The sequence below is a fragment of the Pavona decussata genome, unplaced genomic scaffold (assembly GCF_977016875.1).
Source record: "Pavona decussata unplaced genomic scaffold, jaPavDecu1.1 SCAFFOLD_9, whole genome shotgun sequence".
Taxonomy (NCBI): Eukaryota; Metazoa; Cnidaria; class Anthozoa; order Scleractinia; family Agariciidae; genus Pavona; species Pavona decussata.
Genome location: NW_028145432.1, coordinates 3,192,213 through 3,208,888, shown reverse-complemented (window position 1 = coordinate 3,208,888; position 16,676 = coordinate 3,192,213). Strand labels below are relative to the sequence as shown.

Genomic DNA, 16,676 nt, shown 5'->3' with positions numbered 1-16,676 from the left:
CTATTTTCTTATTTAGTGGAAGTCATTTGAGTGGAGGAATACCATGTAAACTCGCATTCAATTCAGTTCCGATCCGATGGTGTTAATTTAATTACCTCTAAACAAAACATTGAAAGTTTATTTGGGTTTTCGTTAACTTTGTCAATCTCCTTAAAATTATCTGTAAAGAATGGTCATGGGATTATTTAACTGATATTAAACTCAACTTCATAAATTTCAACGCACACATACTGATAACACACATTATGCTTAGTTCAGGCCGTTAGTTTCATCTCTGCACCTTGAGATAATTTATAGAGAGTTTGTGATAAGAAGGAAACAGATGTACACGCCTCAGTGACTTCAATATTTTTATCAGTTCGTTGCTTCTCGAAGGAGCTGTTTTTGGGCCCCCTAAGAGTACAGGTGTTACGAAACACAAAACTGCAAGGCTAGTACAACAGATAGGTCGATATTTCGACTGGTACAGAGAAGGAGCGACAAAAATATGACGGCTCTAAAAATTTAAGGTGTGCTTCTCTTGCTTTCAGTCGGGAGGTAACAATTTCAGTCTCTTTATCTATTGTGGAGTGTCCTGGTGTACTGAGATGAGAAGGTACCGCAGTGGGCGTGACGTGGATTGTTGATGGCTTGCTTATGTTCGGTGAATTGCAACAGTTCGCGAAGTGTGCGTTTTGTTTCTCATATACACTGTTACATTTTTTGCAGTCAATCATATCAGTTAAATTGGTAGAATTACAAGACATGTGGTGTTCAATTTCAGGCTTCTCTTATGTGGGACTGCAAGTGTACGAGGCAGCGTGGTCGACTGGTTAAGGCACCGGACTTGAAATCCGGAGGTCCCAGATTCAAGTCCCGCTCTGACTGCTAGCTGGGGTTGTTTCTCGGTAACCCCGAGTGCAACTTCTCGCCTGCGCTTGTAAATAACGAGCTGGTGTGCCTCCTGCAGTGGGATGTTTAACAATGTTATCAATTTTTAATTGAAGTTATTGGATTGTGAAGTTTAATGCTCGGCCCCGAGGTAAATAAGGTTATTGATTGATTCATTTATTTACGATGTTTTGCCATTTTCGATGTAAGGACAGGTGAGAAAACCATACCTTGAACATTATAACATAGCGACCGTGCTTCCCTATCTAATTCATATTGGCGTCAGCATGGTACATTTCTGAACATACGCACGGCCGTGCGTCCATAAGATGACGTGTGCAAATCAGACAAACCTGGGTTTCCGTCGCTTAGTTTTTACAAAGTTTCCCCAGAAATGAACGAAAGTAGTGGAAAACTACCGGACTTTTCTTTTGGAATTGAGTCTTCTCCAACTGTACGTAAACACCGTGATGACTCGAAAGCCTAGTTCAAGCCTTTAACTTTGATTAAACAAATGAGCAAATGAGTACTTTAAATACATTCTGTGGGCTTGGAAACTCGTTTGTCTACATTTTCATTGACTTTTTATTTACAATTTCAGATGAAACATTCTCGTTCAGACCATACCATTGTGGCGTGTTTGTAACCAGCCAATAATAACCTTTGTTTATATGCACAGCTCCTTGAGAGAATTTTTTAATCAATCACAAATAAAACCTGTTTTCTGCGCTCTAATTTGTTGTCACTATGTTATAAAAGAATTGGTTCATGCTTTTAGCTGTGCGTGTATGGAGTTATGGATGCACGCGAGAAGTTTGGAGAACACTCAAGAAGCTTGAGATGCTCTCAGTTACGCCTTGAGCAACTCTTACGCTTCTCTCGTGCTCTCCAGACTTCTAGCGTGCATCCACAACTCGATCTACGCACGCTAAGCATGAACCAATTCTTAAATATGCAGTGTGATATATGGAGTTATGGATGCACGCGAGAAGTTTGGAGAACACTCAAGGAGCTTGAGATGCTATCGGCTACGCCTTGAGCAACTCTTACGCTTCTCTCGTGCTCTCCAGACTTCTAGCGTGCATCCACAACTCGATATACGCACGCTAAGCATGAACCAATTCTTTAATATGCAGTGTGATATATGGAGTTATGGATGCACGCGAGAAGTTTGGAGAGCACTCAAGAAGCTTGAGATGCTCTCGGCTACGCCTTGAGCAACTCTTACGCTTCTCTCGTGCTCTCCAGACTTCTAGCGTGCATCCACAACTCGATATACGCACGCTAAGCATGAACCAATTCTTTAATATGCAGTGTGATATATGGAGTTATGGATGCACGCGAGAAGTTTGGAGAGCACTCAAGAAGCTTGAGATGCTCTCGGCTACGCCTTGAGCAACTCTTACGCTTCTCTCGTGCTCTCCAGACTTCTAGCGTGCATCCACAACTCGATATACGCACGCTAGCATGAACCAATTCTTAAATATGCCTTGTGATTCACTCTATTCAGTTTAAATAGGAAGATAGCGCTCCATTAAATCAAAGAAAAACTCAAAAATCCAACTTACTAGACCTTATTCGCTCTATATGCTAATTGACCATTACAACAATGTGATATTCTCAGGAGAATTGAACCTTTGTCTTTTTGGAAGTAAAGAATGTATGCCAGCCTGTATATGACCAATTCTAAAAGGGACTACTCCCTAAAGTACCGTCACATGATCAGTAATGGGACAACAAAACAACGAAGCGAATGACGTCGTAGTTTTTATTTCAAACTAGGTTTTCAACAGTTCACGGTAATTTTAGATACCTTTAGTAGTAGCGCTAATTTTCTATAACCAGTTTCTCTAAACGAACGAACGAACAAACAAACAAACAAAATACAGAAGTTCGCCCTAAATGACAAAGTTTGCATTACATGATTCATAACCGGTCACTCGCTCACTCGCTTCACTTTCCTGCAGTCTTTGTCCCAACGTGATAAAGCAGTACATAAGTTTATCTACAAGAATAGTCAAGTCTTTAAAGTTAGCAGGTGAGAAACCACGATACACTGAGCAGAGTTAAACGTACCTGAAGCATATAAACGGGAAATATATGGCACAATAAAAGTAATTACGTCAATTAACATTTTAAGTTTGCTAGGTAAAATAACTCAATCTTTTTTGGCCTTCTCCCTTTTCCAGTTGTGAATCAGAACTGATCATCTCTGGGCTCCATGGGCTTTGAAGGCAGTGGTAAATATTTAATCTTGTCTTAGTTTAAAAGACTTCTTCAACCTTATGACGTCATTCATTGGAAATGACCAAGTAGGAAACGTTTTCCGAGTCCTCTCTATCCGTAATTTTCATGTTTTGAACGGTAAGTCCTTTTGAAATTTTCTTCATTCACAGATTTATGTGGACGAAATTAATGTTTTGTCGGGCAAAACAAGCTTAAATTTATAAACAATGGATCGTTATTACAAACAAAGTAAAAAAAAGACCTGCCGTTGTTAATCTACCTAGTGTGGAAGACTTCATAAAGACGGCAACATTCTTCCATTCGTCTTTCCTTAACAGTCACCAAGAAGTTGCCTTGAACTTAGAAGCTATCTCTTGTTATTTATGTGTATCTTTGGCAAAGAAACAGCCGTTGCTTTCCTAAACAACTATAAATCTTGGTGGTAAATTTCTCTCGTTTTCTTAACAGGTACAAATTCGTGATAAATAAACAATAGCGAACAAGGAAACGCCGTGGGATGAACAGTAGACTTCTTCTAACGTGCTTGGCATTATGTTTGTCGCACCCAGGTGAGATATGGATACAACAAATGGCTGTAGAGTAAGACTGATACAAGCCTTACTGGCCAAAGCGTGGTATATTTATCTTACGACCATGCTGTGCTTCAGGCAAGGTCACAACAGATGAAATTCAGCTGTCTATTTTGATCGGGTGGTGTCTAGTATAATGTTTTGGCTGTTTATTGGAAAAAAGCATATGATAACTGCTGATGATTTATGATAAACTCGAACTTGACTTAAAACATATTCCTAAAATCCCTTGTTTTTGGTTGCACTTTTGATTCCCAAAAGGATTAGGTTGGTGTTGGTGTTTAACAAAAGAATTATCTTTCCCGGGTTTTTAGTAGCAATGTCTTGATTGATTTCCAGTGAGGTCATAAATTTACATGATTAAACTCAATCGTTGTCCTTATTGTGCGTTTTGCATGGAGAAATAAAACTGGACAAATGTCAAAATGTGTTCGTTAATTTACTCTATCTCGTATGCGGAAAAGCTTACAGAGCGTTGTATTTTGAGCAACAAGCAATGAAAGAACGGATACAGTAAAATCTGAGATAAAATTAAATTCAAATGAGTAGAAGCAATACAGTGTATGTCTGATTCAGTAATAAATGCTATGAGTGAAACAATAGCATTCAATTGGATGTTCGTTTAATGTGCAGCTAGTAGAAACAAAATATGCTAAATCCTGGACAAATGTCAAAATGTGTTCGTTAATTTACTCTATCTCGTATGCTATAGTACTTACTGAGCGTTGTGTTTTGAACAAGAAGCAAGGATGGACGGATACACTTTGAAAATTGACGGACATCCCACTTTCCATAACCAAAATCCATTAAGATTCTTCAAAATGAGATACCCGATAGCTTGATAATTGAAATGTACAGATTTTCGAATGCAGACTCAGTGACGATTCTGGCTGAAAACTTCTCAAGCTGAAATACAATTCTTCGCCTGGGATTTGGGAATCAGATCGGAAAATAACGTTGTTCCAGATTCCCTAATCAGATTAGAAATTTTACTGGAGAAAATTGGTCGAAGGCAGGATTACGGTCCTTTTTGGACTGGATCTCGTCTCTTGTTAAAGCATTGGAAATGATATTTGATTTTTAAGACTGATAGTTCTCTACAAGGAACGACAAGTTAGCAATTAAATCCAATATTGCTGTCTGTGCGGTCTGTGTTTATACAGAGACATGTCTCTTTCCTCTGCCTCCTTTTGTTAAGTGTTATATTAGTCTGTTACGTTCTTGCTAAGGCTACATACTCGAGACACCTCTTTTCTGGAAAGGAAACTAAAACGGATAGACCTTTTGGCCACACATAGCCTGACGCTGATTACCTGGCACGATATCTGTGCCGAAGCACCTCAGTATCGCTTTGGCCTAGAAGGTGAAACATTTTGTATGGCTTAGCTTTTCTAAGTTTTTGTTTAATGTAAGCAAGTAACCGACTGCCCGACCACACCAAATCGTCATGGATTTCCTGTGGTACCAAGGTAATCCGGTATGGTATGAACTCTTTTATACACTAAACAGATTTCTGTGCCTGCACAATAGTCCATTCCGCATAGTGTGGACACAGCCTAAAACTGTCATTAATATTTGTTCCCTTTAGTGTTCTCGGCTCCACTTGACTCGTCTGAGAAGCCTGGAGAGGAACAAGGTGGGTACTTCAGAATGGTATTATTCCGCTAGAGCTTGGGAAAGGTGGGAAGGGGATTTAAAGATAACGTTGGACTTCCAGATTTATTGAATTCTGCTCAATAAACATACGGAAATTAATATGCGATGAAAAGACTTTATATGTTGCTTTAACAAGGACTGATTTCTATTCACACAACCACAACGACAGAATCCCTCTGTACAATCTTTCTTAAACATACCAGCAAAGTGAAAATATTTTCACTTTATTTGTTCATAGCGTACCGAGCGAATTCAAAGTCAATAAATCTGGAAGATAAAGGTAAGTTTAATTTTGTCCAGCTTTGTGTAAGATCTGCATGCTTTATGAAAACAAACACAGGTCAGAAATAGATTCATCTGAATGGTATTCTTGCATGTTTCACTCTTAACATCATAGAAATAATGGATAAAATAAAGAACGTTTCCATTTCACAAAACATGAGAATATTCTTTGTTCTATGCCCCGAACATGTTTTCTCTGGAGCCTTTCAGTGCATAGGCCAAATTTAACGTCATGCTCAGGCGGATGATCAAAAGATTACAGTGAAAAAAATCTTCAGAGCGCAATCGCATGGTTCCCTCAATTCTAAATGCCAAAGGACTGCTTGCTTTTGTATTTTTAGTAAAAGAAGCTGTGCAAAGAGCTGAATTAGACGCCAGTCTTGCTGCTGAAGATGCAGTGCGGCATGGACATAAAGCTGAAGCAAGAGTTACGGGCAACAAGGGGTCATCTGAACACACTGAAGGGAGCACAGATCACGTGACTGGGGATGACAAGCTTACCCTGCACGTCAGGACGCATGCGCCTTTAGGCACGCTTGATAGTTTCAATTGTCTTATTGAAATTCTAGCAAAGTTCTGTTTAATATGTCTGAGATAGAACTTCGCTTGAAAACGCTTGCCATGTAAAACCTTTTTTAACCAGAGTAACGTTGAATCTCTTAAGCTTTCATTTTTTCTTTCCTTTTTAACTTTTTAACTCTTAGCTTTTCGTGGCATGCTACGTTTTGCTTAGCAAAATCATTATATTGTCTCTTGTATCTTAAAGAGCTTGGATGAAAGTATGGTAAAATTGATCACGATCGTAACTTTGACACGGGGTACTGTTTATTTATTTTCTTTATAATTTTTTTTTTCAGTTAATGATGACGACGAAGAGAGTCACATGAAGCGAGTAAAGGAACATAAAGTGAACCGAAAGCCTGGTGGAAAGATGCTCAGCTTGGGTGAAATGGGTGATATCGGAGGAAGCAACAATGAGTACAAGGAGGACACAAGATTAGAGGATCGCCTGGCCTTGCAGGCAGAGGAGGAGAAAAAATACGAAACAGGAGAGGGGTACGGCACTGGTGGTGGTGGAGGAGGAGGAGGAGCGGGGTGGGATGATGGAGTAAAGGGGGTCAACTGGGCCACAAACATACAGAGGCAGGATGCTGCAGAGGTAACAATGATAGGTTGAAAAATAGGAACGGAGAACATACTTATCTGAGTGCCACTAAGATCTGATCTAATCCATCAGCATTGATGCTGCATATAGTTGTCACCCAATAAGGAACAAAGACGTCAACCACACAAAAAAAATTGAACGAAAGTTGACTTACAACAGCAGCTAGCCATCCAGCCAGATATTGTGCCAGTGGGTGTCAGACATCACACGAAAATACACTTACAGGCTTTCTTATTCTTTTCTGATGACAGGGCGTCAAGGTGACAACGAATGTATTTGGTTTATATTAAGTCTGAATTGGATTGCGTGCTTTCAACAGAATCATAAGCTTTCTAAGGGGATGACGGATCCAGCTAGATAGGAACTACTAGCATTACAAAAGTAAAGTTAGTGACTATACAATACAATACAATACAATATTTATTTTGCCATATACAACATTTACAGATGGAAAAAAATAAAGAAAATTGATGTAAGAAAATAAATGGCGAAAAAACCTGAAAGAAACCACGAAGCTTATGACAAGTCAGGCTTCCTCACTTACTGTTAGAAGGAAAAATAAAAACAAGCTTCGTGAGAAGGCTTTAACAAGGAAGTATTCAAACCGTAAAAGAAAATTTACTTTTCATCCGAAGGTATTGGAAGATATTCAAGTTTAAACCTTTTCAAGTTAAGAAACTATTTTAGGTCATCACGCTATAACCTTTACTATATAGTAATTAGCTTAATATCTCATGAGTTATGAATAATTGCAAAAATTCCATTTCAACTCATGAAACTGATGTCACCGTGACCTATAATCAAAGCAAATGAATAATTCCAGCTTCAAAATTAATTATTCAAGTATACATGTACACTTCAGAGAGTGTTTTGATATTGTGTCATTTTCAGAAACAGAGCATCCAGGCCCAGGTTGCTTCTGAAAGTGCTCACGAATTGGATGAGATCCAGCGTGCCATCGCGGCTGAATCCCAATCGTCTCGTGGCACCGCTTCCATTGGCAATGGAGGCGCTTCTGTGGTCGGTGGAGCCGCATCACCGGTACAGGTCATTACTTTTGTTTAGTTACTTTGTCGTTGTCTTTGGTATTTGGTTATAGTAACTAAGAGGTGTTGTTATGTCTACTCGGCAAGCAAGAGTGACCTCTTTTGTTCCAAAAACAAATTGTAATTGAAAAAGAAACAAAGTCAACTGGCCCAACATATGGAGGACAGGTATATATCTGCATCTCCAGTGGTTTTGTGTTAAGTGAAAAATCAATCGAGAACAAAAACTGTAAGACGACCCGCAATTAAGAGCTAATGATGTTGTCCGGCTATGAAACGAAGCAAGCAAGGTTTGATTTCCTTTGCGTGGCACTACTCCAACTTGAGTTTATTCATTATGTTAACTTGACTACTTCTTTCTTGCCATAACGCATAGGTTCAAGAGCAAGGGGCCATGCAACCCAGAATCACAAATCCTGAAGGAGGAGCGAGAGAGAGCCAAACAATGGCATTCATTGGAGCACAACAGAAGAGCATCAGTCCATCCGAGAACCAAGGTTTGTGGAGAAATGGTCATTAGTATCGCTACATAGCAAAATTTTAAAATTCATTAGCAAATTGCTCATCATTTATATAAGGCAAACTATCCTTCAGGAAAAGGAATATTCAGGCTGATCAGATTAATCAAGAAGACAAAGCATCGAGAGCCGTCTTTCCAATGTGTCCCTACATTTCTTCTTTGTAAGCTATTATATACAGCCAACAACTACTAGGCCTATTAAAATGAAAAGGCAAGGTGCCTAGAACAATTTCAAGCCTGGAAATCATATTAGATGACTGCTTCGGAGGATTAAATTAGTTTGCCATTACTAAGCAGATGTTCAGGGTTTTCACCACCGTTGACTAATTGTTGATTTTAACTTTGATCAAAGGGTTATCACTGAAACTTCTTTTTATGAACAGCTTTAGTTTTTTAAGCACTTTTCATTATATACTATTAGGCCAATTAAGGGCCAGTTTCATAAAATACCATTAGGCCAATTGAGGGCTAGTTTTACCTAAATGACACAAAATCAGCTCCGCTGTTATTTTTTAGGTCTTGCTAAAGCAATTCAAAACTAATTCCTTTCATCCTTCAGTTAATGTTGAATTGGAATACCTCCGCGTTCAACTAACTTCTAACTCTCTTTGCATGGCTGCATGTTGAATCCCCGGCCACGCAGAAGAATTTCAAGACGTTACATCACCTTACTTATCTGATCAATCATCTGTTGACCATGCAGGTTGGTTTCACACGCTAATACTCTGCTTCTGACTCTCACTATTATTCCTGCTTCCCAGCGTCAATCTATTTATATAACAAACGTGAGGAAGATTATTTCACTGAGGACTTTTTTCAGTTATAGTTTACCCGCTTTAATCGCTTTGTTTAAAGTGTTTTTTAAGGCTCCCAGGGTCCAGGGGAGTTCTATTTGACCTATGAGAAACTGTTCTCTTTAAATGCCTCATCTTCAGTAACCACGAAGCCCTTTGAACGCCGCCATGGCCGCTGTCTTGGATGTTTTCACTTCTACATACCGCGGGCCAAATGGCTGTGAACTCGCAAGTTTGTGAAGATCGTCTTGCAGTAAAGAACACTTTGTCCCTCGAAAATTCGTCACCCTCTGTAAATCGGATATTTTGCCCGTGGCTACCGTTTGCTGACTGTACCTTAAACATGGCGGAGCCACAGGTTCTAGAGGAGTTCCATTGCATTGTGTATAAGATCGACTGTTATGTTTGTTTGCCTCTCGTTGGCGACTACATATCATTTTGGTTTGTACAATAAAAATTTTCATGGTCCCTTATGATCCCTAACTGTTTTCTGTTTCAATATCCTTCGTGGTTATGACGATCGTACGGTTCTCCTGACGCGGTTTCCACGATATTTAAATAGTCCTCTTTACTCGACGTTCTGATCTCACAGTCATTTTGCCTGCGGTATGTACAGGTAAAACCTAGCAAGAGCCGAAGTGTCTCATATGATCTCCTATGGATCCTGCCTCCTAGTTTTCGAAGAGAATCTGTGCAGTCCACGTGTGTGAAAATATCGCAACTCATTTCTATGTTTTCCCTTCCAAACTGTCCTACAGAGATCTCCAGTCTCATACACCAAGCAGATAAAATATCGCCCGGCGAGATGAGGGGAGCCACTCAACAGAGCAACATAGGCATAGGAAGTCTTGGAGCACGGGGAACCCAAGGATTAAGTGGCGGTGCCGGAGTCTTTGGGGGTTTAGAAGGGGGACAACAGCTAAGTGAACAAAGTCAAGGGGCATCCATGGAACAGGCCCCCGTGGGAGGATCAGAGAGATTTGGAGCCTTGGAGGCAGGAGCAGTGGGTCAGGAGGCCTTGGGACAAGCAGGTTTGGGCGGTGACGCTGGAGTGAGTCAATCTCCAGTTAGCCGCATGACTGAGGGACTCGGAGGTGGAGCTGAAGAATCTCTTCAAGGAATTCAAGGAATTCAAGGAATGCAAAGTATCCAAGATATACAACGAATGCAAAGCATGCCATCAGCCCTAGCAGGAGGGCAAGGCCAAGTTGGGATGTTTTCCGATGGTGGAGGTATGAGCGCTCTGCAAGGGCAAGGTTTAATGAGAGCAAGTCTTCAAGGAGGCCTACAAAGCATGCTAGGAGGAGGTGGAGGACTTACGGGGCTCCAAGCCATGGGTGGCGGAGGCGATCTTGGACAGCAACAAATGGCGTTTAAAAAGGTCAGCGGCTTTGAAGTTTCCATTTTGAAATTGCAACTCACTTTTGCTGCTCTCAATTTCAAGATGTTCATAATTAAAAGCCTTTTTAATACTGCTACTCTTGCCAAATTATTTACCCAGAGGGTTTTGTAATTGATAGCGTTCGTTGCTAAGAGGAAAAAGGTGCAATAATAGTGTTCCAGGCCAAGCACACAATCAGTTTATACCTTGGCTTTAAAATTACACATTTAGCTCGGAGGTTCAGTAATAGGTCAGTGTCCGCACAGCAAGAGAGATGATTATTTACTTATAAGTTTCTACTGGTTAAAACGACGGTCGTATATACTATCAGACCTGTTCGTTGACAAACTTGAACCACCGATGCATGAGAAAAACTCAGTCAATGGCTGCATTTGTATTAACAAATAAGAGTGCGTTGCATTCCATTTGTTTACATTTGCACCAGCAGTCTTTTCTCAGGCACTTGAAACTGAAATAATTTAACCTACTCATCCTTTATATAACGCAACACGCTTCTTGCTAATATAAAACCATAAAACCTACAAAAAACAAAATAAACCATGTACCGACTGACATGCGACTTACTTTTATCCTCAAACAGTCAACAATAGCAAGACCAAGTGACTGTCAGGTAATGACTTTATCCTGTTGACAACTCCTTAACTTAACACTTCTTACTGATAAAATGACGAACACAACTAACTGAAAGAGTTTTTCTTTAGATATTGGTTTAAGCCTCTGCTGTGCGGACATTGTCATGTACCCAGTCTACATCCGTGAATGGCCTATTTAAGCCTCACGTTTTACTTTGTATATCTACCAACACTGAATCAGGCCCTTATCGTTTCGGTAATGGTACTTACCGTGTTTACTCGAATAAGCACCGCGGCGCTTATTTAATTTTTCGTGTCTCCTGTGCGGCGCTTATTCGAGGGCGGCGCTTATTAAAATGCTCATACCACAAAGCCAAAACATTTTGATTGTACAAGCAAACACTGACAATCACCTTACTGCAACAGTTACAGGGAAGAGAAAGAGGGAGGTTGGGCTTGTCGCACCGGCGAAGTTTACAGCCTTCACGCAAGAACTGAAGAACGCGAACATTTTGAAGAGAGAACTGAATGAAAGAGCATCAAGATATACTCATTTCAAACTGAAAAACATCAGTATTGATGAAATTAAATTCCCATTGCTAGCTTAGAGATGCATTGCAGCGATTACAGTGTATTTTTATCATCTTATGGAAATACTCAAATAAGCGCTGCACCGGAGCTGCGGCGCTTTTTCGAGGGTGGCGCCTATTAACCATTCCGCTCCATGTGCGGCGCTTAATCGAGGGCGGCGCTTATTCGAGTAAATGCGGTATTCCCTCTTCTGCGATAGCGAGGGGCGAGAACGCTCTGCGACTTTTAACCTTTCAAAAAAACCATGAAATGAAGTGAAATTAAATTATTCGATTTCTATACGTGATAGTTGATTCTCGTTTCAGGCTCATTAACTGTCACGCAATAAAAATCTCGAGTCCATAATGTAATTCTTTCTTAGAGGTTCAGGCTCAGTAAACAAATTAAACACTGTAATATCGTTTATTATTAAAAACTGGGTAGTTGAATAATAGGCTTAGCGACCATGGGATATCAGCCATTGTATCATGCCCGAGAAATGGCAGTCATTAAATCTCTTTCTGGACTTTCTTACGAGATAATCACCTTGCACCTTCTGCACCTTTATTTGCACAATTGAATATCCTAGATATTTTTAAGGTGAATTCCTTTTATATTGCAAAATTTATGTTTTCCTATCACCAACGTTTGCTGCCTTCGCCCTTTCTAAATTTATTTCCGACTGGTGGTCAAATTCATAATTATGATACTAGAACCTCAGCTCATTTTCGACCTCACACCTGCCGAACTAATATCAAACAATTTACTATACTCTATAGAGGGCCAAAAATATGGAATGCTTTGCCATTATCAATTACGTCTTCCCCTAGTCTATCCACCTTCAAAAGAAAGCTTCTTGATTTCCTCAGTTAATTGCATGAAACGTCCGACTCTGTTATGTCTTTATAGTCTTACCACCACCGTATGTTAAAAAATCTCAATACAATGTCTTTACTGGTCTTAAAGTCCCAACATATCTCCGAGGAGACCTCTCAGTATAAGCCCGGGGGTTTCTTGAGGTCTCCTCGCCACTTCTTACTTCTTTTACTATTATTATTTACTCTAAACTTTTGTACTTGTAATCCTAGTCTATTATTCATTGTAACTTTCTATGTTTGTATGTCGTGGTGAATAAATAAATAAATAAATAAATAAATAAAATCAGCAATATTTCTTGCTTGATTTTAGTGAAAGAATTATTGCACTTTCACTATTATCTCATATCAAACGCGCCCTCGCGGAATAATTGTTAAATAGTCCTCGTCTTTCACATTAGCATCTACATCTTCATATATGAAATTTGGTAGAATCCGTTACCATATCGCAACAACTAGTCTAGTTGTCGAGATCACCTCCCATTCATTATGACTAACATAATTCTCCAAAACGTCAATGGTTAGAAAATGTTTTTTAATTCCACATTGCCTGGGCTTTTTGTACTTCTTAACAACTATGTTAGTAAGTATTACGAGCCGTAGTATTATTTATATGCACTGACCAATTCATTATATTCCTTACGAATTTCTCAGCGTTCCAAGACGCACCAGAAGGATGAAACCAATGTTAAGCATAAGAAAACAACACAAGACAACAAATCTACTAGCAGAAAGAGTGTTTTCCCTGATAAGCATCCGCCAGAAGAAAAAAAGGCATCAGATAAAAAGGCTAGTATAATCTTAAGTATTTTTAAATTTACACGTTACATCTTTAGAGAAAAATAAACCTATGCGTAGTTATCTCGTGTCTTCTTCATACCACGTGTGAAGGAAACAGGATATGCCCGGTGAAGGCTTTTAAAACCCTGAACAGGGCCAATTATTTTTTCACCAATTTAAAGTCCAACCCCAAAATACAATGGTTCCTGGACCCATATATATATTCCTATCCAACAATTGAGATGGGTCATGTGAGGCAATGTGTAATGAATAAATTAATTTTATGAAAAACACGACACTTCTGAGTTTTATAACAGACATGTTTAGGCAGTTGCCTCTGCCACAGCTTCAGTGTGAAAATGAACTTGTAACAAATTACAGTGAAATATAAATGCTAAAAAAATTACAATAACAATAGAATAATTAAGACCATAACAATAGTAATACAAAATTAGACAGAAAGTTTTAAATTAACGTGTTTGACTTGTGCGTTGAGAGTAGGTTTTTCCCAAACTATGTGCAACGCCTCTTTGATTTTAAGGGCAAACCGCGTGGATGCCTGATCGATAATGGCAAAATTGTCGCGGGAGCATGCAGAGCGACATGCTGGCGAAGTCTCCAGATGTTTGAAGATGTGTGAGGCCCTGTCCGTTTCCAAGTGTTCAAACATCTGGAGACTTCGCCAGCATGTCGCTCTGCACGCTCCCGCGACTATTTTGCAAACAAATCTTGGATACTGATCAACATCTGAACACTGGCTTATTGTTTGCTGTAGGATTGTAGTCGCCACAAACTTGTAAGGAAACGTCTTTCTTCTAGAACAACACTGGGACAGGCCAATCATGGTAACTGTTACCAGAGTAGATGCTTGGTTTCAACTGAAGATGTTCGAATTATAATGCGTGGTTCTAAATTCTACCTGTTTCCAACCTCCCCCCCGGGCACACCCCCGGGCATCTTGTACTTGACGTCCTATTCCCCTCCCCGGGCACACAGAAAAGAGACAATTCTTCATCCCCGGGACTCATGACATGGACTAAAAATATACAGCTTCGTTTTGATGATTTATTTCTTTATTCAAACAAAACCAGGAACCTGAAAAATCCTAAACTTTTAGAACAATTAACTCCTTTCCGAAGTATAAAAGCGAATATTATAAAACTCGACAGACACACTTATACACCAGGAGGGCGTTTCAACCAAACTGCCTCGAAAATTGAAATGTATCTCTACAAAACAACTCTTAAATTCCTAGCTAGAAAACGATGTGGAACAACGTCTTTTGTATTTTCAGTACAAATAAATTGCTTTTCTACAAGAAGGTCAAAATGTTTAACTCAGCATATTTACAACATTAAAACTGCGCCTGAAACAAGCTGAAGCGAAAGAAAACCATTATTAATTTTTCTTCTGGAGGAAATCCTTTCCTCTTTTATGTTTTGAACTTAATTACTTGATTGCCGCAGATTCGAGTTGAATTCGAAGCGACGCGTACGCATTGCATGCAGAAATCCAACTGTAAAATTTGAGAACAAATCTGGGAACCGAAACATTTACCCAAAGCCTATACCTTTAAGATAAAAGTATAAAAATGAAACAGCCTTGAATATACGAAATAAAGCTACTAAAATTCGGAGACTTACGTCAAAGCAAGTTCTGGGAGATGCTTTTAAAGCTATGAATGAAAATATAAATCACATCGCCTCCATCAGATCGATAAAATAAAATGTATTTTCATTTTATAAAACAGCAACAAATTACCAATAACACTTAACTTCAAACACAGCTTTCAGCTTCGACAGATTATTCTGGTCCAGCCATTCGCTAACGTACTCAATGGACTTACCAGCGAAAAACGTGGCCTTTTTCGCGTGGTTAGCCCCCATTGTGTCACCCCATAAGTCCTTGCGCGAGTAGTTATTTCGATTTGCCCCGCCCCCCTACCCCTGGGCAAGACCACTTGAGGAAATTCCCGACCCTCGGGCCAGACGGGCCGGGTTTTCCCAGGGTTGTGCCCGGAGGGGATGGTAACAGGTAGAATTGAACCACGCATAAGTTGTTGCACTCCGTTTCAGAAACAGTGGACACGAACGTGTGAACTTCCATGTTGATTTACAATCCCTTCAGTAACAGCTGAGCAATTGATTTGCCCTCAATTTGATTTTAGAGGTTATGCTATGTGGGAGAACTGTGTCTCTCTGACTCATCGAAAAAGTTTTATTTCGGTCATCGAGAAGCCAGCCGTACTGCGAAGATCTCCGTAAGCGTCAACCCTGATCAAAGCCGGAACGCCGGAACACTCGCTTCATGTTACTGCAATACCTACTTTACCATTCACATTATGCCCCATTTGACCAACAAATTACAAAAGCCATCCTAGCCACCAGAAATTGTAATATTCGGACGGTCACAAAGCATAGAACAAGGTAAACCATGTGCTCGTCATTTTAATGTCACCTGTACATGACAAACATTTCTTGAATAACAGCGAACATGAACCCAAATACCTTATAATATTATTGATAACTTTTTAGTGATGCCGAAAGACGTCATAATTTAATAATTTGTCTAATTTAAATCTTGTTTGCTTGTCTTCAGGGTAAGCTGGTCAAGAAGCATCATTCCAAACACACGAAGACGATTTAGAGCTGAGCATTGACTAAACTCAAATACTGTTCTCCATTTTTCAAATGTTAAAGAAAAACAGGCCGATCAAACTTATATGGAACCTTAAATACATCAAGATACAGTTTTTTAACGGATGAAGCCATTATTTTGACATAGCTCAACAGAAAGACTGGCAAATTATAGTCTTTAAAGCGAAAACAAAGCTCTCTGTTTAACGCATGATCAGACTTAATCCAATTCATAAATCACTGATTAAGCAAACGTACGCTTAATCATCAACGACAAGCCATATGAATCGTTCCAAATGCTTGAAAATGTGACTTTTTTATTTGAAACCATGAGTTTGAACTTAAGTATTTAAATAAAATCTAAAAAAAAGTAAATCTGGTCTGTGATGGTTTGTAGCACACATGGCCTTATCTGAGTTGTTTCTTAGGTGAACGGATCCTTTACAGCGCCAATAAGGACGGCGCAAGCATTCAAATTATCCCTGCAATGTTTATGTTGTGCCAACGGAAAAAGTTAGGTGTGAAACTAATGAACCGTCAGCCATAATAATAAGAATATTTTTGCTTTATTATAACTTATCAATGCTAAACCAATCTGAATGTTTTGTTGCGCTGCGTACGAGGAGAGTTTCAGCAGAGTCCAAAGGGTTGAACACAGGTGGACTGGACCCCATAGCGAAGCCGAAGACACA

The 16,676-nt window shown here is 39.5% G+C and overlaps 1 protein-coding gene across 9 annotated transcripts; it reads left to right on the top strand.

Moving 5' to 3' along the window:
- Positions 1 to 3,048: 3,048 nt before the first annotated feature.
- Positions 3,049 to 16,359, top strand: LOC146488579 (uncharacterized). 9 transcript variants are annotated; one of them, XM_085118570.1, is made up of 13 exons: positions 3,049 to 3,234; positions 3,565 to 3,665; positions 5,275 to 5,322; positions 5,581 to 5,622; positions 5,966 to 6,154; positions 6,482 to 6,783; positions 7,681 to 7,830; positions 8,212 to 8,332; positions 8,999 to 9,058; positions 9,908 to 10,530; positions 11,132 to 11,161; positions 13,223 to 13,357; positions 15,947 to 16,359. In XM_085118570.1, the coding sequence occupies exons 2-13, from the start codon at positions 3,614 to 3,616 to the stop codon at positions 15,992 to 15,994; spliced, it is 1,800 nt and encodes a 599-aa protein (XP_084974696.1). In that variant the 5' UTR covers positions 3,049 to 3,234; positions 3,565 to 3,613; the 3' UTR covers positions 15,995 to 16,359. The 9 variants fall into 9 exon arrangements, with proteins under 9 accessions (XP_084974696.1, XP_084974726.1, XP_084974742.1 ...); XM_085118562.1 differs by having other exon boundaries at positions 3,055 to 3,234; positions 7,681 to 7,836; XM_085118600.1 differs by lacking the exon at positions 8,999 to 9,058 and having other exon boundaries at positions 3,052 to 3,234.
- The last annotated feature ends 317 nt before the right edge of the window (positions 16,360 to 16,676 follow it).